Source organism: Strix uralensis, chromosome 6 (assembly GCF_047716275.1).
Source record: "Strix uralensis isolate ZFMK-TIS-50842 chromosome 6, bStrUra1, whole genome shotgun sequence".
Classification (NCBI taxonomy): Eukaryota; Metazoa; Chordata; class Aves; order Strigiformes; family Strigidae; genus Strix; species Strix uralensis.
The window spans coordinates 19,798,835-19,825,098 of record NC_133977.1 but is presented as its reverse complement, the minus strand read 5'-3'; the positions used below and the strand labels follow the sequence as shown (position 1 = coordinate 19,825,098).

Below are 26,264 nucleotides of genomic sequence, written 5' to 3'. Positions count from 1 at the left end.
TAACTGATCTTGTGAACACCTGTAATCTATTAAAAGCACTCACATAATGAGTTACTTCACCTGAGTTGAGAAGTCAATAAGAAAATGCTAAGGTGTGATAATGAGTATGTTAGAGGCAGTAATATCTTATGTGCAATGGTTTGCTTTGGAAGTGAATGTAGGACAGTGCGACTGCATGATATGTATATTCAGTGACTTGTATCTTAGCAGAAAACGTAATAGGTCTTGTCTTGCTGGGAGCATTTTGCATCTCTCTAGCTAAAAACTGCATTACTTCTTCCCTGGCTTTTTTAGTTCCCAGTGATTTCTAGGCTGAACAGAGTAATTTAGTTTAAAAAACAATAATAGAGTGTTGTGGCTTAAGCCCTGCCAGCAACTAAGCACCATGCAGCTACTTGCTGACTCCTTCCCCCAATCCCCATGGTTGCTTGGCGAGGAGAATTGAAAGAAAAAGGTAAATCCTTGTGGGTTGAGATAAGGACAGTTTAACAGGACAACACAAGAAGAGAAGAAATAATAACAATACTAATAAAAGAATGTATGAAGTGAGTGATGCACAGTGCAATTGCTCACCACCTGGACCCCAATGCTCAGCCTATTCCAGAGCTGCATTCATTCCTCCCCTCAGCCAGCTCCCCCCATTATATACCGAGCATATGAGTCATATGGTGTGGAATATCCTCTTGGCTAGTTTGGGTCACTGTCATGGCTGTGCCTACTCCTAGCTTCTTTTGAAATAACTCTATCCCAGGGCAGAGAGGAATGAAAGAGAGGTGTATTGCCTCAGAAGAACAACTATTTGTGCAGTTATGTTATGCATGGGTAGTATGTGGTATATCAGCCATGATGCTGATACTTTACGTAAGGAGTGTAATGATCGGTCATTCATTACTTAATATGTATTTTTAAAAGTAACACTGCATGATAAGTTGTTCTCTTTAATTACTTGTGCGGGGTGGGTTTGTTTGTTTTTCTTTTTTAAGAGTGTTCATATTTTGGAGCGGAAGGCTTCTTCGGGAAGCACAGACCCTTCTTTAAGCAAGCAGTTCCTTGAAAGTGACCCTATCTCTCTATCCAAGGTAAGCAAAAGCATGGGCTGTAATCTGGGTTCTGTAGTTACAAAGTAGTTTGACTAACAATTTTGGGATATTGTTTTGTGTGATTCTATCATTGAGTATATTGTGAGCCTGCTCTGGAGCTTCCTGTTCCCCAGCTGAGGTGTCAGAGGGACCAGTAACCTTTAGTAGATGTTATATGAACAAAATTAAGGATTTGAATGGTGGTGGTGGTGGTCTGTTTTGGGTTTTTCTGTGCGTGGATGGCCCCCAGGAGCAAGTTTAACAATCTCAGAGTATAGGGGTAGAAGGGACTTTGAGAAATGATCCAGTCCAATCCTCTTGTTAAGGTAGAGCAAATCATATCTAAGTCCAAAAGTGCTGGTAATCAATAATTATATTAATTTAAAAGATATATCCTAATGACATTCCTTGTGAGTAGTTTCTTAAATTTGAAATTTAAAATATCTTGCTGAGACCTTCTTTCCTGAGGCAAAGAAATGGATAGAATCAACTTCTTCCTGGCTGAATTCCTCAGTTTTGGAATAAGTGATTCCAAGTAAATCTAATTCTGCGTAAAGAAGGTTTCATTTTAAGATGCTTCATATGAAAAAGTAAGATTGTTACTGAAAAGGTGAGGATGCTGTGATGGAATATTTGGTGGAAAAGAAAAATCTGAAATTAAATGTAAGTTCTGAAACAGAACTAGTAAAACAAATTTAAAAGGAAACATTCTGTTCATCCAGGGAAAATGAAATGGTTCATTCTGTTTTATCTGGAAAAGAGATACTTTGCAGACAAAAAGACTAGGTTCAGAAAGCTGTTGGTAGTGGCTCACTCTAGGGCATATGCAGACCCAGGGACTATAAGTTGTGCTTGTGTTACCCTGGTCCTGCTGCTTCGTGCAGAGCTGTTTCTCCTGTAGTATGTATGGAATCACAGAAGTCCTCAAGAACTAATGCTGTACTTGAGAATCGGCGTTGGATGACGACCCTTCAAGCATATCACTTTCACTCTGGTTTTCATCTGTTTCTGGCTGCTCTTGCATTATGTCCCTTGTATTGGGCGTATCTCATCACACCAAACCCGTGGGATTCAGCATAGTTAGGACTGTTAGAATGGTTTTAAGAACAGCTTGTAGCACTGGTGCAGCTGAAGACAAATATCCACACTGCACTGAATGATTGCTCATTTTGTCCTTCTGTATCAGGCCTTTTGTTTAAATGAAGAGCTATATGATATTGTGTGATTTCTAGTTTAGAAGTAATCAATACTAATGTTATCTAGTAGATAAAAGACTTATGCCTGCAGCTGATCTTCTAAAAAAGAAATCAATATGATGAAGAATCAGTTGGCAGAGTTGTGGAGAGAGATCCTCTGCTCGCCCCAGGGGACTCATAGTTTAATTTGCCCCCATCAAGTGCCAAGTGCTTCTTTGTAGGGAAAAAATAATGCATATGTCTTCCCTCTACAGTAGTGGAAATAGAATATCCAAGCAAAACACAGGGAAGTAGAAAATGTGTTTTTTGAGCATGGCATTTACAGGCAGTGGGATAGTTCTAGTATGTAGTTATGAAGGGAAAACTAAACTGAGTAAACATTTCTATTAGAATTTACTAGAGTATGTATTACTTGGGGTAGAGCTTTTCACCCTTCTCAAAATAACAAGACCTTATTGAAAATTGTAGATTTGAAATTTGCTGTTACTTTTGAAATCATATTTTTATAATAGTAACAACGTTATCATGGCTTTGTAACTAACTTGGAGGTGTTACAAAAGACTGGCAGTGGTTGGCTTTGAACAGTTTTGTGGGAAATGGGGGAGATGATTTTTTTTTTCCCCTTTAAATGTTTGATGCTGTATGACCTCCTTCCTCTCGATAACTTTTCATAACATTGCTGGGAGTTGTGACAGATCAGCTGAGAAAATGCAAGTTTACAACTTTGTAGGATACATTAGTAAGATAGAATCTTAATGAGCAGGCAATAGATTTTTAAATTGGTACAGAATTTTGTTGATTACAGTAGTAGCAAGAGGACAGAAATAAAGGCATGACTTTTTTCTCCTTAAAAATATTGTTCTTTAGCTGTTCACTATGGTATATTATAAGTCTGGTTTGAGTTGTACAAGTTGTCATGCATAAGAAGTGGTACGTACAAGAAATATGCTTTAACTGGCTCCCTGAAAGGCATGCAGCTAGTTGTGTCTGAAATGATGTGGTTCCTGTTTTCTTCTGTAGATAGAAAATTAGTTAGCTTTCCTATAAATTTCTCTTAATACAGTGAGAATGAATGCAGGAAAATTTAAAAAAGATTAATTTCCTTTTGCAGATTTCTAAAGGTGCAATTAGCCTGTGAGACTGTCATAAAATGCCTTTGAAGACAAGAGTTGGCTACATTCAGAACCAACAACAAACCAACCTCTTCTGCTTGTTTATCTGATTTTAAGGAAAAATTAGAGTATCCAGAATCAATGTAGCTTGTACTTCAAAGATCAGAAAATTTACAACTTTTTATGATCAGGGAATACCACAAAGGGCACTGTTAATATATGTCTGTAGATTTAACAGTATGGATTTTTCCTCATTTCATCTCACAATCCCATCTTTTTTTAGAGAAGTAATACTCTGAGTAAAGGTACATTTTGACATGCAGATTCTGCCCATACCCCACTTGCAAAATCTCTTTAGTTCTTTTAGTTCTTACAGTGCAGGGCTAATTTGTGAGGTGCCTTCTGGGTATTGTTAACAGGTGGTCAGAGCCACCTGCATTTTAACACTGTTACCTCAGTACCAGGTCTGACCTTTCTTATACTTAGCTCAGCCACAATTTGATCCTGTTTTCATGTATTTGGATGTATTTATTTCATTGGGACACAAACCTTGTGAACAGCATGTCCACACCCACTCTCAGATTGTTGTTCAGTTACAGTGTCAGACTTTTTTAAAAGCTTCAGCTTCCTTTTAGTTACCTGGTAAGGGTTAAACTTCCAAAAAATATTGATATTCAGTAGTTTTAAATGAGATGCAGCCGGACATAATACAGTGACCATGTAGTTTGGTACCTAAATAAGCTGATTTAAAAGCTTCACCCTCCTTTACTCTTTGTCTTGCACTGGAAAATTTGTGCTACATATAAGTGCAATTGTTCATGTGTGTGCAGTTAATTAATCAGTGTGTCTTCATACTTTTACCAGGAACCTGACAGCTGGGAAATCATAGAGGGTCTGAAAATAGGCCAGACCAATGTCCAGAAGCCAGACAAACACGAAGGTTTCATGCTGAAAAAGAGAAAATGGCCTTTAAAAGGTTGGCACAAGGTAAATGCCTCATAAAACAGTCAAAAGATTATTATCTCATTTTATTAGTTGGGATTTTTTTGTCTAGAGGAAATTAGCATGTCAAATAAATGGCCAGGATTTTGGTGTATGACTTTTTCTTCAAATTGTGTAAAGAATTAGTTTGCATACACAGCTCATGGCTTCCAAATTGCAGTGCCTGCTACCTAATGTTGTATTCAAAATCCAAGTGGAAGTTGTAAATAATGGAGCAGATGCCTTGTGGTTTAAGATGTTTAATCAATATTCCTTTTGTTCTTTCCAGTATATTATAGCAAAAGGTAGCCATGTACTGTTTAGACTGCATTGAGTTTGCATTAAAGTACACAGGACTTCATGATAGCAGAGGGGCTTTTGCATGGACCCAAGGTGTTTGTATGGGAGACCATTCCCCTTCAGCATGCTGACTTGGTTTTACTCAGCTTTGTCCCTGAATTTTGTTTGTCGTCTTGATTGCAGTCTTCTGTGTGGGCATGCAGTAGGACTATACATTTTTGCCATTAGATGCCTAAATTTAAAAAACCAAAACAAAACACCCCCAAACTCAACCCCAAATCTGTTTCTATTTAGTTAATTTGGAGACATTTCTCCATGCATAATTCTACCTTTTGTTAGCCCTAAACCTGGTGTTCATAAACTCTTTTGTCTGTATTTTATTCCATAATAATTACATTTTTTCCCCCTTTGTAGTAACAGGATGTGTGGTATTGACACTCACCTGTCTTTTTGTAGCTGAGGGTACTTGAAGTATGATAATTTTCTAGGACAGAATGTGTTTTACTGCAAAGGATAGGAAACCATTTGTTATATATGGCATTTCTTCTGGGAAAGCATTAACATTGTTTTTTTGCTAAACACTGTGGGACTTAGGTCTGAATCCAAATGCAGTCAATACTGTATAAATTACACTTCTAGTTTCTCTATTCTTTCTGAATGTTATAGTGGGGGTCTACTATGGCCACTGGACCAGGAAGACTGAGCTGATGAGGCCCTCTAGAGACAGGATAGGAGCAGCCTCACATTCACAAGCCCTGGTTCTCATGGGGGACTTCAACCACCCCAATATCGCAGGGCATGAGCAATCCAGGAGGTTCCTGGAATGCATTGGTAATAACCTCTTTCTCCAAGTGATAGAGAAGCCAATGAGGAGAGGTGCTGTGCTCGACCTTGTTCTCACCAACAAGGAGGGGCTGGTGGGGGGTGTGAAGCTCAACAGCAGTCCTGGCTGCAGTGGCCATGAAATGGCAGAGTTCAAGATCCTTAGGGCAGTGAAGAGGGCGCGCAGCAAGCTCGCTACCCTGGACTTCAGGAGAGCCGACTTTGGCCTCTTCAGGGATCTGCTTGGCAGAGAATCATGGGATAAAGCCCTGGAGGGAAGAGGAGCCCAGGAAAGGTGGTTAATATTCAAGGATCACCTCCTCCAAGCTCAGGAGTGATGCATCCTGACAAAGAGGCAGTCAGGTAGGAACACTAGGAGTCCTGCATGGATGAACAAGTTGATCCTGGATAAGCTCAAACACAAAGAAGCAGCCTACAGAGGGCGGAGCAGATAGCCTGGGAGGAATAGAGAGAAACTGTCCAAGCAGCCAGGGATCAGGTTAGGAAGGCCAAAGCCCTGATAGAATTAACTCTGGCCAGGGATGTCAAGGGCAACAAGAAAAGCTTGTATAGGTACATTGGTGCTAAAAGGAAGACTAGGGAAAATGTGGGCCCTCTCCAGAAGGAAATGGGAGACGTAGTTACCCGGGATGTGGAGAAGGCTGCGGTACTCAACTTTTTTGACTCAGTCTTCACTGGCAAGTGCCCCAGCCACATTGCCCAAGGTGCAGAAGGCCAAGGAGGGGACTGGGAGAATGAACAACCACCCACTGTAGGAGAAGATCAGGTTCGAGACCATCTAAGGAACCTGAAGGTGCACAAGTCCATGGGACCTGATGAGATGCGTCCATGGGTCCTGAGGGAACTGGCAGATGAAGTAGCTAATCCACTATGTATCATATTTGAGAAGTCATGGCAATCTGGTGAAGTTCCCACTGACTGGAAAAGGAGAAATATAACCCACGTTTTTAAAAATGGAAAAAAAGACCTGGGGAACTACAGGCCAGTCAGTCTCGTCTCTCTGCCCAGCAAGATCATGGAGCAGATCCTCCAGGAAATTATGCTAGGACACATGGATAATAAGGATGTGATTGTTGACAGCCAACATGGCTTCACTAAGGGTAAATCATGCCTGACAAGTTTAGTGGCCTTCTATGATGGGGTTACAGTGTTGGTGGATAAGGGTAGAGCAACTGACATCATCTACCTGGACTTGTGCGAAGCATTTGACACTGTTCCACATGACATCCTTGCCTCTAAATTGGAGAGACTTGGATTTGATGGACGGACCTTTCAGTGGATAAGGAATTGGCTAGATGGTTGCACTCCAGGAGTTGTGGTCAATGGCTCAGTGTCCAAGTGGAGAGCAGTGACGAGTGATGTTCCTCAGGGGTCAGTGTTGGGACTGGTGCTGTTTCACATCTTTGGTGACATGGTCAGTGGAATCGAGTGCACCCTCAGCAGTTTGCCGACGACACTAAGCTGCGTGGTGCAGTTGACAGGCTGGAGGGAAGGGATGTGCCATCCAGAGGGACCTGGACAGGCTGGAGAGCTGTGGAACTTAGAGAGGCAGAGCCATATGAAATGAATATCACGTGCTTGTGAAGTCTATTAATGACCATACCTAGTTAAAAAAAACCCAGGACCAAAACCATCCTGTTGTTTTGACATCTTATTCAAGAAGTTATGTCTCCAGGAAAGCACTGTTTTCTCACCCTGTGAGAGATACTGGTACCATCTGTTGTGTGACTGACATACTTTCCAGAACCATCTTCAGGAGATATTTTCTTCCATCTAACTACTGACCATGCTCATAGTGTTGACTTAACAGGTTCACATCATGAAAACATTGTTCTTCCCTTCCATGTTGGACAGCTTAGAGAGTGTAGGATAATATTTTGCTGTGTTCTAGATTTTCAACATAGACTAGTGCTTTAGGTTAGACTCTAAAAATACAAATTAGTTTCTATTAATTAGCATGTTTTGAAAGTTCATGGTGGTAAACCTATGTTAGTGAATCTCATTTAAAGTCTAGGTTTCCTGCTAGGCTGTATCTTTATGCTGTGTGCCAAAGTCTATGCTAACTTGTCCTCAATGCAGCTTGAGTGGTCTGGTACACACAAGTTAGGGCAACTTTAATTGCAGGAAAACCAAGTTGTGAATATGGGATTCTGCTCTCTGCTGTAAAAGCAACTCAGCAAAATAAAGGTGTAGCAGTGGCACAGATAAGCATTGTCAGGTTAGCCTAGCCCTGGTAACTGTCGATGAAGATAAGTGGCTCATGCCATATCAATGACTAACATCCAAAACATAAGCCCTCCCATGACCTGGGTATGTTGCTGAGAATGCTGTAATGTTTACACTTGTACTAATAACTGTATTAGCTTGATTACAGCTAGAAAAGGTATAATCAGCACAAATTGCAATCTCATCTTTACCTCACTGAGTAGGAGCTCTGCCATGAGGCACAAAGTTTTGGATGATAGAACAGTGTGTCATAGCCTGCATTTTTTTCCCAGCTGGAGATCAAGGAGACTACAAGAAGATCCATATATGGGTCTTCCTTTTGGGATGTAGATCTTGCAGTAGGGAAAACTTTTCAGTTTCTGGATAAGGAAGGTTAATTTGAAATGTGACCAGTTTCTGTGGGAAGAAAACCAGGAGGAAAATGAAGAAACAGACGTAACTCTTGTCCTACAGTATCTTTCTTATAGAGTTTATTGAATTGACTGGAAAACTGAAAAAATACCCTTCATTATTGAGGTTTGTTAAGTTAAACCTAAAACATAATGTTGAAACAAGAGAATCTGGTTTTTTTGCTTAGAAGATAATTGTTGTTCAAAAAAACAAGAAAGAAAACTATTCAATACTGTAGTTATCCTCTCTTTCCAACCCACAAATATTCCTTAATTGCAACACAGTAGTCCTTTTCTTTTGCAGATGAATTATTGTACATAGTTTAAATTGCATCTGCTCATTTTTTTTCTTTCAGAGGTTTTTTGTCCTGGATAATGGAATGTTGAAATATTCAAAATCACCAATTGATGTAAGTAAAGTTGAAGACCATTTTAAAATTTGTATTGGAATTCAGCCAGCCGGGGTGATTAAATCTCATATTTGCTCTAGGCGTATTTATGACAGCACACACGTGAAAGTTGTTGATGAGTTTGAAGAGAGATCTGAAGAGAGATCTTCTATGAAAATAAAAACTACGTTACTTATGGTAGATTTTTTTTAATGAAGGTGCTTGAGAGATTAGCCTGACCACGTATTTTTCAATTTTTATGTCAGTCAGAGCTGATTGTTCTGAGAGATGTGGATAGGACAGAGAAATGATTACAATGTACTCAAGAGAGATAAAGGGTAGCATTAAATTAGTTAGATCTGATACCAATAGCTATCAAGTAGTAGCAGCAGGAAGCTGAGCGCTGTCTAATTTTCTCTGCTTCTCACTTACCTGCATCTGTGTATCGGTGTGAACCAGCACACTTTAACTTTGGAGTTAGCTCTGCACTGAGCACTTCTTGTGGGATACATTTCTCTGTCTATAAATATTTCTTAATATTTTTTCTTTTTTTTCTTAATATGGTTTTATATTAAAATGATCATAAAATGGGAAACATTTCAGCACCAGATATTTTTCCGTTAAATATAGTAAAGAAGTGCATGATACTACCAATTTCTTAACCTGCTTTTTGATTTTAGATACAGAAAGGCAAAGTCCATGGGAGCATTGATGTTGGTTTATCAGTTATGTCTATAAAAAAGAAGGCTCGTAGAATAGATCTTGACACAGAAGAACACATCTATCATCTGAAGGTAAGAAGGAGTGCAAATACTTGTTTTCTTTTCATCCACGATGAAAATAAATAAAACTATAAAAGATGTGCAGAAAAGCAGTATTTCGAATGCTTTCTTGATAGTAAATTTGTTTCCAGGTGAAGTCTCAGGATTCATTTGATGCATGGGTTTCAAAATTACGCCACCACCGGTTGTACCGTCAGAATGAGATTGTGAGATCTCCGAGAGACGCTAGCTTTCATATATTCCCTTCAGCCTCTACTACAGAGTCTTCACCAGCTGCTAACGTGTCAGATGGAAAGGTATGTAGTGTTCTTTTGTTGAAAACCCATGCCCGCTGGGCTTGCTCATGGGCAATTTCCACAGGCTCTGCTTTTAATACCAATAGAGAGGAATTTCCACTGTGGGAACCAATGGTCAGCAGAAAGATGTGAGTGTGTGCAGCTGAAAGACTTTCTAATTTGGCCTTACTGCAGCCTTCATTAATGGGCTGCTGTAGAGACCCTGCAAAGAATTCACCATCCCCAAAACAATTTGCACTTGCCTTCGTCATCAGGGATAAATCTGTCTCTTTACTGTTTGATAATGTTCTTCCACTTAAACAGCAGCTTTTCTAACTGATGCTTAGCAGATACAGTTAGCTTGTGAGGTTCTTTGTTTGGTTCTCCAACATGCTGTTCAGAAAGATCTGCATCTTAGGGAACAATACAGTCAAATCACATATGTCACTGAAATCATGATGCATGTTTTGTTTTCTTAGTCTGAAGTAGAATGGTGATTACACTGACTGAGCAACATATCTACAGTAAATTTAAACATTTTATTATGCCTTAGGTGCAACAAAATAGCTTCCCCTGGCAGTCGCCTATACCTTGCAGTAACAGCCTTCCTGCCACCTGCACTACCGGTCAGAGTAAAGTAGCAGCCTGGTTGCAGGACTCTGAAGAGATGGACAGATGTGCAGAAGGTTAGTCTTTACCTTTTCATGCCTTGTTCTTTCAGCAAAACTTCTTGTTATATAAAATAAGAAACAGTAAACTGGTTAAGTTGCATCTTTACATGCACATGAAGTAGCTCTTCAGGTAATTAGATGCTTGTGGTGGGAACTTCCCTCTCTGCATGTTTTGGGATGTTGCTTTTAAAATTTATCTTAATAATCTGTATTATCTTAATGGATATCATTATTAAAATATGATCAACTTTTGAGGTCCAGAGCAGTTGCTGATGCCCATAGAAATAACAAGTGCTCAACATCTCTAAAAATAAAGCTTTTACTTAGATGCCTTACTACAAGGGATGTGGACATTTAACTTTTATAATGCAATAAAGTGCCAATGATGGACATCATGGGAAAAATGAAAGATAAGTCCAAATTGAAGCACCTAATGTATTTTTGTTTTACATCTGTTAGATCTTGCTCATTGTCAGTCAAACCTTGTGGAACTCAGTAAACTTCTTCAAAATTTAGAAATACTACAGAGAACCCAGTCAGCACCAAATTTTACAGACATGCAGGTAAATATGCTTGAACATAAATTATCACACTGAAACATTTGTTCTTTGTGTTAAGGGAAATATAGAGATGTCTGTTAACTCAGAATGATTTTCTGAAATCATAGTAACTCTTGGATGAAAGGTTTATGTTATGTGTTTATCCTAATCATGTGTAAACAAATAAATAAGATGTATTAACTATTTGAGTTAAATACGATGAATCAGATGATTAAGTCATTTGCAAAGCAAACTGAGAACTGTTACAATAGAAATACATTGAAATTGTATTTAAGAAGTTTTTAGTGTGCTGAGTAGGATATCATTTTAAGTTTTTAGGGAGTGGAGACCAAAAGACTCAAAGATGAAGTTGCATGCTCTAGAAAAGAGGGCGTAGTACAAAGGTGCCAAGGGTTGGACCGTTTCCCTGTTCAGGGGGAGTTTTCCTCCTGACCACAAGAAAGCAACAGCGGATCCTAAATACTTTTTTCACTCAGTCCCTTTGAGTACCCGAATCTCCCAGTGGTGTTGGTGCATTGGGAAGTCTGGTTCCAATGAGGTAACGAGACTTACATTTGATTTTGGGAAGATGTGAACTCTCCATCTCTCTGAATAGTACCAGAATAGAAATCCATGAGGATTTCAAGATCTGGTCCTAAATATTGTGCACTAATGAAGAAAGTATACCAGTAGTTTTGCTAAATGAGCTAAATATACCATGTGTTTATAGAAGTGTATGGATAGCTACAGCTAGACTCTGCTGTAGTTGCAGGCCCTGGCAGTGGCATTCTTCTTACTTTCTAATTTGTAGATGTCTAACGCTACAATTCTTTACTAACTTGCTGTGCTGTCTGTGTTGGTTGTGTCAACTTAATAGTACTTTGTCACTTTTAACCATTTGTGTAATGTAGGCTAACTGTGTAGATATTTCAAAGAAAGACAAGCGGGTCACAAGACGATGGAGAACAAAAAGTGTCAGCAAAGATGCAAAAATTCAACTTCAGGTACTGAATGCACAACGTTTTACTTTTCACTGTACTTTTAGATTAACCTTTAAGCATGAAATGATATATTAGCAGAAAGTAGGAAGTCAGTGTACTGTCTCTTATGTTCCTGATGAAGTAAATTAAATCTCAGTTTGTTGTTTAAAATCTAGAGAAGATAGTGCAAAAAGTGTTGATTTTGCTTTCGTTCATATGAAAACATTGCCATCTAGGGAAAGGGGGGGTGTCTGAATACTAGTCACTTAAGGTTCAAAAAAGGCAATATGCATGCAGCTCATGGGGATACTGATGTTCTATCTCAAAGTTGCCAAGAAGGGACAGTTGAGCAGGTGACATCAAGCTAAAAGCAGAAAACATGAATGAAATACTAAATACACCAGTTGTGTTTATCAAGACCTATACTAGGAATATTACCAATGAAAAGTATTTTCACATGCCTTCTCTTATTCAAAAGGCTAGTATGGAAACAAACTGAATAAACCAAAGAATAAACTATCTGAAGAAAGAATTTACCCCATCCTGCCTTAGAGCTGAGAAGTAAAAGCACAGAAATAAGCATCCTACACTTGTATTACTGCTAGATCCAGGGTGTCTTACCGTGTTTTGTCAGAAGTAGTTGTGTGTTTTGAGGCCTAATCCAAAACCTAATCTTTTTTAGAATTGAGCAACTGATAATGAAGACTATATTCAGCTGACTTCAGGAGCTAACAATCACCACTGTGCTGTCTGCTACAGAATAAATGAATATCAGCAACTTTTGATCCATTTAAATTCCTTGAAATTCATGCAGACTTTGAAAGCCTTTAATATGTCCCCTAGAGGCACAATAAGGAGTTTTCTGTGACTCAGAGGTACAATAAGGAGCCCTCTGTGACTCATTTAAGATTAATAATCTTAAGGAAAAAAAAAATTGTAGAAATTGCATCAGCTTTCTCATTGCAGCTGATGTAGGTGATTTTTCTTTTTACCTGTTGCACTAGATAAATCACAATAGATTGAACAATGAAGCATCTGTTAGGGTTAAAAAGGTTTATTAACAAAGGAATTTTGGTGATTGATGTCATATCCTATTACCTGCGTTTGAAGGATCACTGTGTTTCCCTGCAGCTGAGTAACAGAGGCAAATAAAAATATCAGGAAAATGGATGCAAGTACTTAGGGCCTATGAAGAGGCAGAGTCAACACTGCATGTTCTTTTCGCATGCCACAGTGGTCTCAGAGAAATTCTTATCCACAAAAATGATTAAAAAATGATGAAAGCAGTCAATGTATGATGATATAGGGTGGGTCATGAGGAATTATGAGGTGTTTGTTGCCTGCTCTTTGCCAAAGTGACACTGGACCGTGCTTCCATCATTTTGGCACCTGACTCTCAGACTGCTGTTTGTGACTTGGCAGGAGTTGTGCCTCAGCTCCTGAAATTCTCAAGTACAGTCAGTTTGCAGGTTCCCCTGAGAGAGTTTGTGTGTGTAGCACTGCTCTACATGGGTCTGTCACTTCTGGGTTGATAGTGAACTCTGCCTAACCTGGGACAGCATTAACTCCTGGCAAGCTTAATGCTGAAAAGCATTAAGTTATTGATGACTGATTTATAAATTAATTTGCAGTGAAACAGAAACAATAAAATTAGTCTAAATTAAATGGAACATGAAGACTCCTTTTTGGTTGCTCCTGTATCTTGCCCAGTTTGATGGGCTCAACACACTATTTGTTCTTCCAAGGGCTGTCCTGTCCCATGAGTGGTCTAAAGCTGTGATCTGTGGAAGATGGCCTCACTCTGACTCATTGTGTTATTCCTAATTTGCTTGTGTGGCTATTCCACTAAAATGTGGATTTTCTCCCATTCCTAGGTGCTTTTTAAGCTTATAGTCCCATTTTGTTCTTCTGTTAGCCATTCTTTCTAGTTTCATTTGCCTTCTTTACAGGTTGTTTTTTTAAGACTACTCCAACTCTTTATAAACTGTTTATCAGGGCATCCACCACTGAGAATCACTTTGTCTAATTTGTGATCATTTCTTCATGGTGCCTACACATGATTTGCTATTAAGTGGTTGACATTTGGTAATAATAAAACTTCTGTTGTCCTTTTTCTTTCTTCATGCCTCCATACATCTCTTTAGTTTTAGGGGATAATGCTAATATTAATATACTAACTTTAAGCCAGTTGCACTATTAATTTAATTTGAAGTACTTGTACTTATTTATTTTAGAATAAGCAGTCATTAACTACTATCAAAAGACCCTCTGATAGTATGATGTGGAGAGCCATCCTTCTGGGGAACGTAAAACTTAGAGCGCTCTATGTATAAGTGTCTTGCTCATGAGTAATGAGGAACGAGGATGTAACTTTTGCGAACTCAGCATCTGCTGCATAAGATGCAAGGAGAAAATTCTCCCATCCAGATTTTGTATTGTACTTGTTACCATTTTTTTTGTTAAGAAGATAGCTTTTGTTGTATTCCTGCTAACACATTCTGGAATATGAATGCTAGGTGTATAATGTGTTTAAAACATATTCCTTGTAAGAAAAGCTGCTTGCTTTGTTTCTTAGAAATAGATACTTACCAATTAGGTATAGCAGTTCTGTATGCATTTAACTTTGCTCACACAGCTAATCCCAGTGACTACAGTGGTTACTCCCCAAAGTAAAATTGACTGTAGCATGTGTGTATACATTTGCAGGTTTGGCGGTTTAGTATTGCTAAATTGTTTAGAATTAACAGCTTAATTTACAGACCTTTACTCAAGATTAATACATGGACTGCTTCTCTGAAGAAAGATTGCTTTTATGAAAGAGATTTAATTTGTTTTTAAAAAGTCTATTTAAAGTCTTATGAAAATGGGATGCAACAACAGGTTAGTTGACCTGTGTTGATTTTACAAATGATGCTTTTGTACAAAAACTGAGGGTTTTTTGTTTTGTTTTGTTTTCTGTTTGGGTAAAAGACCAATTTGTCATTCTCATGACAATCTCAAGATCTTCAAAAGAATAAAAAAATACTACTGAAGAGCAATAAAATGAACTAATGTTGATTTAATTTCCCTCAAAAGCTCAGAGTTGTGAAGTTTCAAGACTGATTATTTTTTTTATTTTTATTTTTTTCAGGGGGAGTATTTTAATAGAGAACTGTATAATATGGAGCAACCTGAAAAGTCAGCTTGCTCTACTGAGACTTTCAGCTCAGAAATGAAACCAGACCCAAAGACTGGCTTATTACCTTTTTCCTTAAATAAGTATTTCTTTATATCATAGCTCAGATTATGATCTCACTTTCTATTGTGTTGAGGGGAGTGTGTGAGGGTTCTGCAGAGCTCAGTGTTCCCATTTTAATGATGTACACCTGCATTCATAATCTAGCAGATATATATGTATTTGTGCATGTCTCTCTGTTCAGAGAGATGTCCCTATTAGTTAAATAAGAATATTCTTCCAAACTCTTATTCACAGGATGGACATACTTCTGTAGAGCACAAAGAGCTTTACATTATGCATATGATACGTTCTCTGCTTTAACAAAGTTTGTACACTATATTGTAGAGGTTATGTACATGTTTTTTAATGTGAGACTTTTACAAAATATTACAAAGCAAGGCTTCTCTTACTGTGATCATTAGACAACCCTTCCATTGTCAGTAGCACTGACACTAGTATCATCCAGAGGGTGGAGGGTATGGCCATTCTCAGATGCAGCAACCCTACCAGCAGGAATGTTACAGGAGCAAGACACTTCAGCTAAAAATTGAACTACAATATCCTGTTCTTCAGCATAGTGTCCATGTATCCAATCTATACCATTGTTATTTATATAGTGCCCAGGCTGCTTTCAGAAAAAGTAAAAATATATATAGATTTAAAAATACTGAGGTGGCTATAGGTGAAGATATAGTGGAAGAAAAAAGTGAAGGGATTGAAAATTGTTTTCTAAAAGCAGAAAGGTGGCTTTTCTAGTCTTCTAAAAATCTTAAAATGGCTTCAAAATAATGAAATTTTGATTAGGCATTGAATAGAAGGACTTTATCATAGGTGTGGAACTCCTCTGCATTAGACAATTACTTGCTTGACTGTATGTACCATGTTGAATTTTCTTAAAAGTAAAGTAAAAGTAAAGTAAAAGTAAAGTAAAACTTAGCAGGATGAGGCCACAAGTTAGGCATGCAGAAAAAGGAAGTAGTTGTTGGAATACTTTGTTTTTCATTTGCGCTGCTTTATCTGGTTTTTTGCATTGCTTTGGAAGCCAAGCCTTCAGTAATGTACAGGAGAAGTAGCTGGAACTCAAAGTGGTGTGTGAGAAAATGAACAAATAAGCTCAAGGATGGATATGGAAATAGTAGAGCAGTGCACAAGAATGTTTACGTAAACAAGCTGACTATAACATACACACTGGAAAGTTTTACCATTGAGATGTATGCATCTTCAATGACCACAGTTCATGCACTTTCACTAATGCAAAATGATCTCTTTCAGAATTCATCTTCTAGATGGTCAAGTGACCCCCAGCAGGAGTTAGGGTTTTGTGTTTTCTGCCATGCCATAGCATCCTTTTGTTTTCTTATTCCATAATTGCCTTATGACTCTGAATGGCAATGCTAATAGATTTAATTTTTTTTAGTAGTCTTAGTGAGTGCACTGCAGTTCAACTCATCTGGAGATATTTTTAGTGAAGTGTCTAGCTTTTTTTATGTCTCTGGCATACACAACTGAAAACATGTGATATGTCCTCAGAATGTGTAGGCCATAAGAGTTAACAAAATTGAAATCCACTTAAAAGACTCTCCCTCTCCCTTTTCTGATCACGTTTCATCTTCCTGTGTCCATCACCCCTTCCCTTCTCTTTTTCTACTTCCTTTTCTTCTTACATTCACTGTCAGGAAGGGCCGGCACCGAAGGGCCAGTTCAGCACAACACGACGCCGGCAGAGACTAGCAGCTGCAGTGGCTACAACAGTGAGTGGATTTAAAAATCAAGGGATAGCTCTAAAGATGGGAAGCTGTGTAACTTGAATGTGTAATAAGTTTATGAAAATGTTTCTTGCACTCTTTGGAGGTGTCCATGCTACCCACTTTCAGCTGAGTTTCTTAAAAGTGGTCAGGCCTGCCACAAATGACTTCATAAATGGGGTCTGAGCTTGTTTACATGGTACATGTCCCTCCTTTATGCAAGTGCAAGTGACGGTTAGACTCGGGCCCTGCACTATTTGAACATGTCTTTGACATACTCTGCTATATACTACACAAAATGGAAAGAAATGATCAAATTCTGTTAAAAGATTCTCATGACAGTCTATAGCAAGACAGCAGAACCAAGGAGATTTGTTACAAACAACTATGGAATTATAAAATTTCCTGTTTTTTTTTTTTTTTTTTTTTAAAGTAGCATAATGTTAGCCTTTTCATTGGAGACACTTTCTGTTTACATTCCATAATCTCAAAAAGTCATATTACTACCTCTAGTGTCTGTATTTAGTTTTGTTAATTCTCTAAGTCTTTGATGCAAAATCTGGAGCTATGAAATCAACACAGGGGCTGGGAATTTGGAGGGGGAAGCACTGTTTTTGAAATCAAATTAGCATCAAAAGGATATCATTGCTGCTTAATCAGGAAAGCACTCTTAGGAATGCACAATATATATGTTAGTACTAATCCATCAACTGATTAGTACAACAGCTAGATGGGGAAGACTCTGTGCAGCCAAAGATTGAAGTGAGCTGTAAATGTCCTGTTACCTAGCCCAAGCAGTGAATGCCTTCACCAGGCTAAAGTATTCCAGGGTCTGCTGCTCCAGCCCATAGCTAAAATCCCCTAGATCAGACATAGCTTCTGCTTAAATCTGAATACTTTAAGGTCCTGCTACCTGAACCATAAAACTCAGTTACTGTATAGGCCCTCCTAAAAAGCATAAGAGAAATCTGTTTCTTCAGTTCCCAAATGAACTCATCTAAATTTAATCCCCTGTAATTAGTTGATGCTGAATGCTGTGCTCAGTAATTGATTGATATTCTGACCTCATCAGTCTGCCTGTCTAGCAACCTGCTTCTCAGTTTACATGGCTGAGCAGTGTCAGTGGGAGGCTCTAACCAGTAGGTTCAGCAGTAGTTAAATAGCATTGGCAAGAGCTGTGCCAAGGAGTGCATAAGTGGAGCAAATACAGCTGGACTTAGATTGCAAGGCAGTAGGAGTCCAGGGAACTGCTGAGTTGTTACCTGCAGCTGAAGTGGGTACCTGTTGAGGGAGGTCTTGGAGGAGCTGGATAAAGTGCAGGAGGAAGGAAAACTAGAGGCACCAAAATGCCTCTGCAGTTGTTGCTGTGATCGTGGCAATGGCCTGTTCTTCCGGGCTGATGCAGCAAAGTGCATGTATCTCCAAGACAGTAAAGTTATGTGTATAGACTGAGGGATACAGAATTACATCAGTTAAATGCACAGCAGAAAGAGGTTTTCCTTACAACCCGCTCTACCAGGAACAGTTTGTTCCTACATCAACATGTAATTGTGAAGGTGATGGATGAGTGTGTATTAACACCCCTGTTGTAAATCAGAAAGTCAGGACAAGGTACATCTGAGGTCATAGAATCATAGAATGGTTTGTGTTGGAAGGGACCTTAAAGATCATCTAGTTCCAACCCCCCTGCCATGGGCAGGGACACCTTCCACTAGACCAGGTTGCTCAAAGCCCCGTCCAACCTGGCCTTGAACACTGCCAGGGAGGGGGCAGCCCAGCTTCTCTGGGCAACCTGTGCCAGTGCCTCAACACCCTCACAGTAAATAACTTCTTCCTTTTTCTAATCTAAATCTACCCTCTTTCAGTTTAAAAACATTACCCCTCATCCTATCCCTACACTCCCTGATGCAGAGTCCCTCCTCATCTTTCCTGTAGGTTCCCTTTAAGTACTGGAAGGCTGCTATAAGGTCTCCCCAAAGCCTTCTCTTCTCCAGGCTGAACAACCCCAACTCTCTCAGCCTGTCCTCATAGGGGAGGTGCTCCAGCCTCTGATCATCTTCATGGCCTCCTCTGGACCCGCTTGAGCAGGTCCATGTCCTTCTGATGTTGGGGGCTCCAGAGCTGGACACAGCACTGCAGGTGGGATCTCACGAGAGTGCAGCAGAGGGGGAGAATCACCTTGACCTGCTGGCCACACTTCTCTTGATGCAGCCCAGAACACAGCTGGCTTTCTGGGCTGTGAGCGCACATTGCTGGGTCGTAGTCAGTTTTCCATCCACAAATACCTCCAAGTCCTCCTCTGCAGAGCTTCTCTCAATCCACTCATCACCCAGCCTGTATTTGTGCTTGGGATTGCCCCGACCCATGTGCAGGACCTTGCACTTGGCCTTGTTGAACTTCATGAGGTTTGCGTGGTCCCACCTCTCCAGCCTGTCCAGGTCCCTCTGGATGGCACATCCCTTCCCTCCAGCGTGTCAACCACACCACTCAGTTGGTGAACTTGCTGAGGGTGTACTCAATTCCACTGACCATGTCACCAACAAAGATGTTAAGCATTCATGCTTAGAAGAGTGTGTGTAGGGAGGAAACTGCAGTGATGCATCAAGAAGCTAAATATTAAAAACAACCCTCCAAAACAACAACAACAAAAAAAAAACCAAAAAAATGGGTAATAAAGTCAGAATCAAGTCACCATGGATATAGAGAGAAAGCACAGCAGTGAAAGGAAAAAAGGGGAAGGGAAGTATGTTGGGAGTGTTTCCTGGACTGTTGCCTATTCAAGAGAATGAAAGAGTTTGTGTAATGTGGACTTTTTAATCTGTTGTGGAAAGTAGCTTGGAAACTTTTCTAAAAACATGCGTATGAGAAGATTTCAAGTCAGTCAACAGTTCAGTATTTTTGGTTCTTGCATTTAAAGCAGTCGGCAAAGCAGCTACTTGTCTCTGTCATGTGAATGTATATTTCTCGCAAGCAATGTGACAGTATTTGTAGAACATGTAAATGTTGTTTTTAGGACAAACTTTAAAATTATTTTTATTTCCAGTAAACCTTACTGCAGAAACATTGCTTTTCAGCCTGGCCAGCTGAAGTATGAGGCAGAAATGATGTTTTTAAAGCAGGTCTCATCAGCTAGGTTCATCACCCCCCACCATTGTGTGGGCAGCCTGCCTGCCGCTCTGTCAGTCTATGTGGCTGGGGCAACTTGTCCCATCACTACAGGCACATGGGGCTGTGGGGAGTCTCACTCAAGCTCCTGCATTATAGCTGGGATCATCTTTCTTTCCTGCCTTCTGAATGGGCTGGAGGTTTGGGTACATGCTCCCTGCACACTCACCTGTCATGTAGCCACCTACTCTGCCCTCCTGGAGCCACCTGGAGCAACTGAACTTTTGCAGTGCTCCCAGCCAGAAAGTTCTGGGAATATGCTCTCCGATTTAAGAAGTAAAAAGATTTTGTAAAGGAAACTTGAAATTAACCTACATTTATTCACGTTAATTAACCTGGTTTTGTTGGGCTGTTGAGAGAGGCAGTCTTGCCTTGTGAAGAAGATAATGGGGTAAATGTCTAGTATGAACAGAAGGAATTTATTCTCCAAATCCTGTTAATGAAGTCTTCTTGATATGAGGCTAAAATGAGGTTCAATAAAAAATATCTACTTTGTTGATATAGCTGGAAATCAAAATATGTGAGAGAATAAAGTTTATACTGGCTAGGTGCCATAGAGTCATAATTTTATATGCTATATGTATCTGGAGGAACAGGATGGAAAATGGTATTTTGCAGAATATGCTCATGTGTGGAATGTGATGTGTTGAATAGATCCAACAGGATTTTGAAGGTTTCATTGGGGAATCAGAAACCTAAAACATATATTGATAACTTTTACAGGAAGGTATTGATAAAACCATTCCCTAATCTAATCAAATAACAAGGTACCAATTTCAGATACTGGTGGTAATATAGAACTTATCTGTTGATAAAAATTCTTAGTAATATGACTTTTTATGTTATCTGCTGCTCTTTATCATGCCTTGGAAGACACATTTTATATTTTGGCCCCATTTTTCATATTTCAATAATTACATTGGGCTGCAGTGTGGAAATTCTTGATTTATACATTTGATCAATATAATGAAATAAATTAGATTTAATGTATTCAGCGTGTTTAATAGTGCTTAATATTAAAGTAACAAGATGTAGTCCTGCATGCCTTTGCTTTGCATTTAAATTTGAAAATTGGGTTCTTGGCCTGATTTTTATACAAATGTGTATAAATGGTAAAATTAAAATAAAATACGACATATGTTCACACACACATATCACATATATAACAGTGGTAGCCATACACTGCGTATGTAGCATGTAGGTAGCTGTTCAGTTCACACGATACATGTGTATATAACTTATAAAGATTTGCATGAGTATTTTTATTACTATACATGAAAAGTACAGAAGGTGAAAGGGAAGTGGAAATGATAATAAACTAAAGTCTTTGTTCCATCTTACTAAACAGTATTGCTTTACATTTATTTATGGTTCATGACTTTAAACAAAAATCAGGTGAAGTTTTGAGTTTTTGGTTGTTATTTGTTTAGTTAGAAAGAATATAGAAAGACACTATGCTTTTTCCCTCTTCGTAGTTGCCAGTACAGTGAGTTTCAACTCAAGATTGACCAGTAGTTTCCAAAAACTTCAATGATATATTTGATAATATCCTATCCTATTTCTAGATCTGTGGAGGAACTTGCATACTTCAGATGTTGGTACTGTAACAACAGAGTCATACTATGTGTACTCTCAAATGTCAAAATATAAAGCAGAATGTGTCATGGGTCAATTTTCCAGTCATCTTTTAAGCATTAGGAAATGGTCCATTTTTTTGTAAGTGGTAGAATTTAAATGCTTCGTCATTAGCTGTTAGCTATGTAATTAAGCCTTCTGTCTGTTGCAGAATTCTCTTGAAATTTTACACTGAATCAGCTGTGTGGAGATTTGGGAGAGTAAAAAGTTACATGTTCACTCTTACCTTGTTCTTCACATTATGAACTAAGTCTTTTGTTTTCGGAAGAAATTTGTATTTTGCTTCAACAGAGTCCAAAGATTGGCTGCACCTTACACAATATTTTTTCACTGTTTCTTGCTGTAGGTCCCTTTCAGTGCTACAATGTCACCTGTTCGACTGCATTCATCCAATCCCAACCTTTGTGCAGACATTGAGTTTCAGACTCCCCCAAGCCATGTAACGGACCCTCTGGAGTGCTCTACTGAGTACATGAAGCTTCAAGAAGAATTCTGCCTGATGGCACAAAAAGGTAGCTGGAAATGTCAAGCCTTTCCTTTATTGTGTTTCTCTGTTGTGTTTCTTTTTTGGCTTCACTTAGTTATGGCCAGGGCATTCATCTGCATTAGAAGATACTGTATAAGAATTTTTAGCTGGTCAGGTGGCTTACATAAAGATTACATATATTATCCTTCTTACATTTTCCATGAATATAGAGATAGGTAAACTCTGTCTGATAAGAGATTTTTTTAGAAGTCTTCTGAACTGCTTTCTGCGTCTTGTAAATATGTGACTGAATTTGCAAAGACTTTGTTTCTCAATAAAATGCTTTATTTCTCCCCAAAGATGAATCAGAATGTCACTGCTACATATAATGTCATGCAATTAATTTTTGTGCAATGCTTTCTGTGTCAGTGGAAACAACAGAAGAAGAGCTTATTACTAGAATGTACTTTTGAAGTGCCATTTTATTGCCAATAAATGAATGGTCCTACAGACTGAAAAATACTATTTTAAAAAAAGTTTTTTATCAGTTTGCTATCTGTTATATCACAAACATAGGAAAAAGTAGAGACTGATACCTTAAAAAATGTGAAAAACCTGTTTAAAGACCAAGTAATCCTCTTTTTTAGTGCAATATTAAGATTTAGCAGAACTGATTTTTTTGTTACTCTGAAAAGAAAAATAACCAGACAGAAAAGAACACACATTGGACACAGGCTTTCCAAATATGCACCTTTCCACACGTTCAGCACCAAGAATATGCTCAGATGACGTATGTGTGAATGTACAGTATGCACATTACAACCTCAAGCTGTAAGTGTTTGTACTTAATTTAGCATGGATTACTTTAAGTTCAGATCCTTGTTTCAAATTTCCGTAATTGTGGGATGGAAATCTCACTCTGTCTTTATTGCTGAAATATTGTAATAGATGTCAATGTGCAGTTCTGTAGCTGAGAAAACACTTGTTTTCTTTTTTTTTTCTGTTTGCTTAGTGCATTCTCTTTTGAAGTCTGCCTTTAACAGCATAGCTATAGAGAAGGAGAAGCTTAAGCAGATTGTTTCAGAGCAGGATCTTACAGGCCACAATGCTCAAATAGCACACCTCAGACAGTCCCTCTCTCAGGTATGTTCTTGGTTTGATTTCAAGCACATCTAGCTTGCCAGATGCACTATTTCTTTTGTATTTTGGCTATTTCCTGAGGTAGAAGGAGCCTAGAAAAAAACAAGTTCTTGACCAGAACTAAGACGTATATTCTGTTATGACATAGGTCTAACCTTAATGCATGTGGAGGTGAAGGATAATCATTTGTTTGTGTAAGCATGTATCTGTTATGGTTTTCCAAAGTAAAGAAAAAGGATCAAATGTTTTTATACAAATGCTAGATATCTTTCCTGGAGCTGTTTCCAGCACACCCAAGGAGATATTCTTGTCTTCTTAACTAAGTTTTAGACTTTGATTGTATATTTTCAGATTTGTTTCATATGTCCATGTGTCTAACTGCAAAAAGTATCATGGGTTACAGGATAATCATGGGTAAATTGGATATTCAGATACACACCTGTTACTGTCCAGCGTCTCTCCCACTTAAGCCGAAGGAAAAATTGTCGTTGGCTTTAGTGGGAGGTAAAGCGACAGTAAGTCCTCAGGTTGCAAAATAACTCAAATTTTTTAATTCATTGTTAAGAAAACATAAAATCTTTTACTCTGAAGAATGGATTGGTGTAGAGTACTGTATCTGCAAAAAATGTGAGCAGAGTTTTAAAGGCAAACAGAGCTTACCCAAATGTGTATATAATTTCATACACTGTTATTGTTACTGGGTTGGAGGTTTTTGCTATGAGGTTAAAATTGATGCACAATGTTTCTGTAGATACAGATGCATATCATGTTATGCAGATTGATTACTGTGTGTTGTAATAAAGTTTAGGGACAAGAGATAAGGGTAACCATTTCTGGTTATTGATGCAAATTTAACGAAGATCTGTGGAGACTTATTAGGAACTTTATGAAACAGGTGATCATGTTTTCTTCTTGTTCCTGGCCTCCAGTGTCAGTCTAAAAGTCATGGTCACATATTCCCCATTGAGACTATGAACTAATAAGTGGCAATTTGGCCTTAGTCAGAAGGCTGGGTTTAACCAGTCTCGTGACCAGGTTTGAGCAGTTTGAGAAGCTACTGCCAGGCTGCTGTTAGTCATCACCTTCCCTTCCTGGTAGATGGCAATTGTGAACATGCCAGACAGTTTCAGAACAAAGTAAAATGGAGTAATTTAAACTGTTTAGTGACAGTTTAAACTAGCCTATTTTACTTTGCCTGTACCTTGTTTCAGTGCATTCATGCAATCTGTTCCTGATTCTGCACTAGGGGGAGGCAGAAGAAGATTCTCACTCCATTATAACAGTCATTTTCTACTAAAACAGTATGTCTGGCTGTTGTTTATATAATCCTCAGTGCTGGGGATATATTAAGGTTAAGTCAGTTCATGTTCTAGGTATGTAACATATTATACTTTTTCTGGATTTCAGAGTCTTGCACATGAGTCTTTCAGATAACAGACAGTATGTATATATGCACCCAAATTCATAATCTAGGTTGGACTTTTCTAAAGGAGAAAAATCAGCAGATACCAGACACCAGTTGAATTCTATTGGTATTTGTGACACTCCAATGGATCAGTAGTTTGAAACGAGTACACACGTGCGAATACATCAAATTGATCTGGATGGACTAACACCCAATGATACTAGCATTTATGTTGTTTTTGCTGGAAAGGAAGCAATTTCCTTTTGTAGGCTCTTAAGTGCTGATAACCTTGGTTCAGATAGGGCTGTATAGTTGTAAACCAAGAATTGCCTCTTTGGGCATTTTGCAGGTAGTTCCCATTTGTTGTTCCACAGTTTCATTCTTTCTTGCTGCATTCACTCCCCATTTCCATAATGTACATAACCCACCAGTATACCTGCCAAAAAGCTATCTGAAGAATTAAATTAGAATGCCACTGTTACATTGTGGGAGAATATCTGTCTCCTCTGCCTCCTGAAAATCACTGAAGACAAACTGACCAAAAGATTAGATCATGTTAGAGAGGATCTCAAAATACGTATCTCTCTAAAAATTGAAGAAAGGATGTTCTATGATTTCTTAGGAAATTGCTGGGAAGAGCTACTTTTTCCTCTCCTTCTTTTCTTTTTTTTTTTTGCTGTTTAACGCTTACTTTTTAATTTTAAATGAAATGTGCAATTTTTATTTTAAGGCTCTCAACCAGAATGCTGAACTAAGGAGTCGCTTGAACAGAATACATTCAGAATCTGTTATTTGTGATCAGGTTGTCAGTGTAAATATTATCCCTAGTCCTGATGAGGTAAGACTTCGGCCTTTAATGGATTTAGAGTACAAACAAACCTTGCTAATTCTCACTAATAGCTGAAACCTAGCAAATTATAGAATTTTTCAGATTGGCAAGTGTTCATTTATAGCAAAAGTCAGATTATATTTTCCCTACATAAAATAAAACTTCTGTCTTTTATTTTGCATATGTCAGATCTCATGAAAGAGCTTGGTTTGGTCTCTGCAGAGAAACAGGGAAGGACTCCAGTTTTGGAATATTAATTGTTGACTGTGGGAATTAGTGAGGTTTTACTGTATTTGAATGTAACACACAGTAGCTAACCAATTCTGTATCTTAGTTTCTTGCCAAGTCAATGGAACAATTTAGTATTTAATGGCCTGATCCTGCAAGTGCTTAACGGGCCTGATGTTTAATATCCTGAGTAGCAATGCTGAAATAAAAAGGTTCAGTCTATGAACCAAGCACTATACTAATACCATGTTTGCAACATCTAGTCTTTCTTGTTTTGCTCTCCTTAGTCAACAGATTACTGAACATTTGTATTAATAAGTCAGCTTCCCTCATGAGAAGGACAAATCTGACTTTGCCAGCTGTATTATGTTACAATTAATGTGGTCATTTTGACAGCCAGTCTGCTTACATTTTACCAAAATATTTTTCATTTGTCATTCCCACTATTTTTTTTCTATGCATATGCCGTTTCAATTAACATACACTTGCCTCCTAATTATTTCTTCCAACAAGAAAGGAAGGTGAAAATATGTTTCCAATTACCTTTGTTTATTTGCTTTTAAAAATGTCCAGACAATTTTTCCAAGAGTCCAGCATGTTGGAGACTAGCAACAGAAGATAGAGGTGAAGTGGTGCCACAGCACAGCAATCTGCAGTGAAGTTCTGAGCGAT

The 26,264-nt window shown here is 38.5% G+C and overlaps 1 protein-coding gene across 6 annotated transcripts in view; it reads left to right on the top strand.

Annotated features, from left to right (window-relative positions):
* The window catches only part of OSBPL6 (oxysterol binding protein like 6), a 110,745-nt gene that overhangs the window by 62,093 nt on the left and 22,388 nt on the right, over window positions 1-26,264 (top strand). For 4 of the 6 annotated variants that reach the window (XM_074873096.1, XM_074873094.1, XM_074873095.1 and 1 more), the window contains 12 exons: window positions 984-1,079; window positions 4,252-4,374; window positions 8,483-8,536; window positions 9,196-9,309; window positions 9,429-9,593; window positions 10,126-10,258; window positions 10,703-10,806; window positions 11,694-11,786; window positions 16,656-16,730; window positions 21,871-22,036; window positions 23,003-23,133; window positions 25,266-25,373. In XM_074873096.1, the coding sequence (XP_074729197.1) occupies window positions 984-1,079; window positions 4,252-4,374; window positions 8,483-8,536; window positions 9,196-9,309; window positions 9,429-9,593; window positions 10,126-10,258; window positions 10,703-10,806; window positions 11,694-11,786; window positions 16,656-16,730; window positions 21,871-22,036; window positions 23,003-23,133; window positions 25,266-25,373 (1,362 nt within the window). The remainder of the gene's footprint in view (window positions 1-983; window positions 1,080-4,251; window positions 4,375-8,482; window positions 8,537-9,195; window positions 9,310-9,428; window positions 9,594-10,125; window positions 10,259-10,702; window positions 10,807-11,693; window positions 11,787-16,655; window positions 16,731-21,870; window positions 22,037-23,002; window positions 23,134-25,265; window positions 25,374-26,264) is intronic. The other 2 variants (XM_074873098.1, XM_074873099.1) reach the window with 2 other exon arrangements.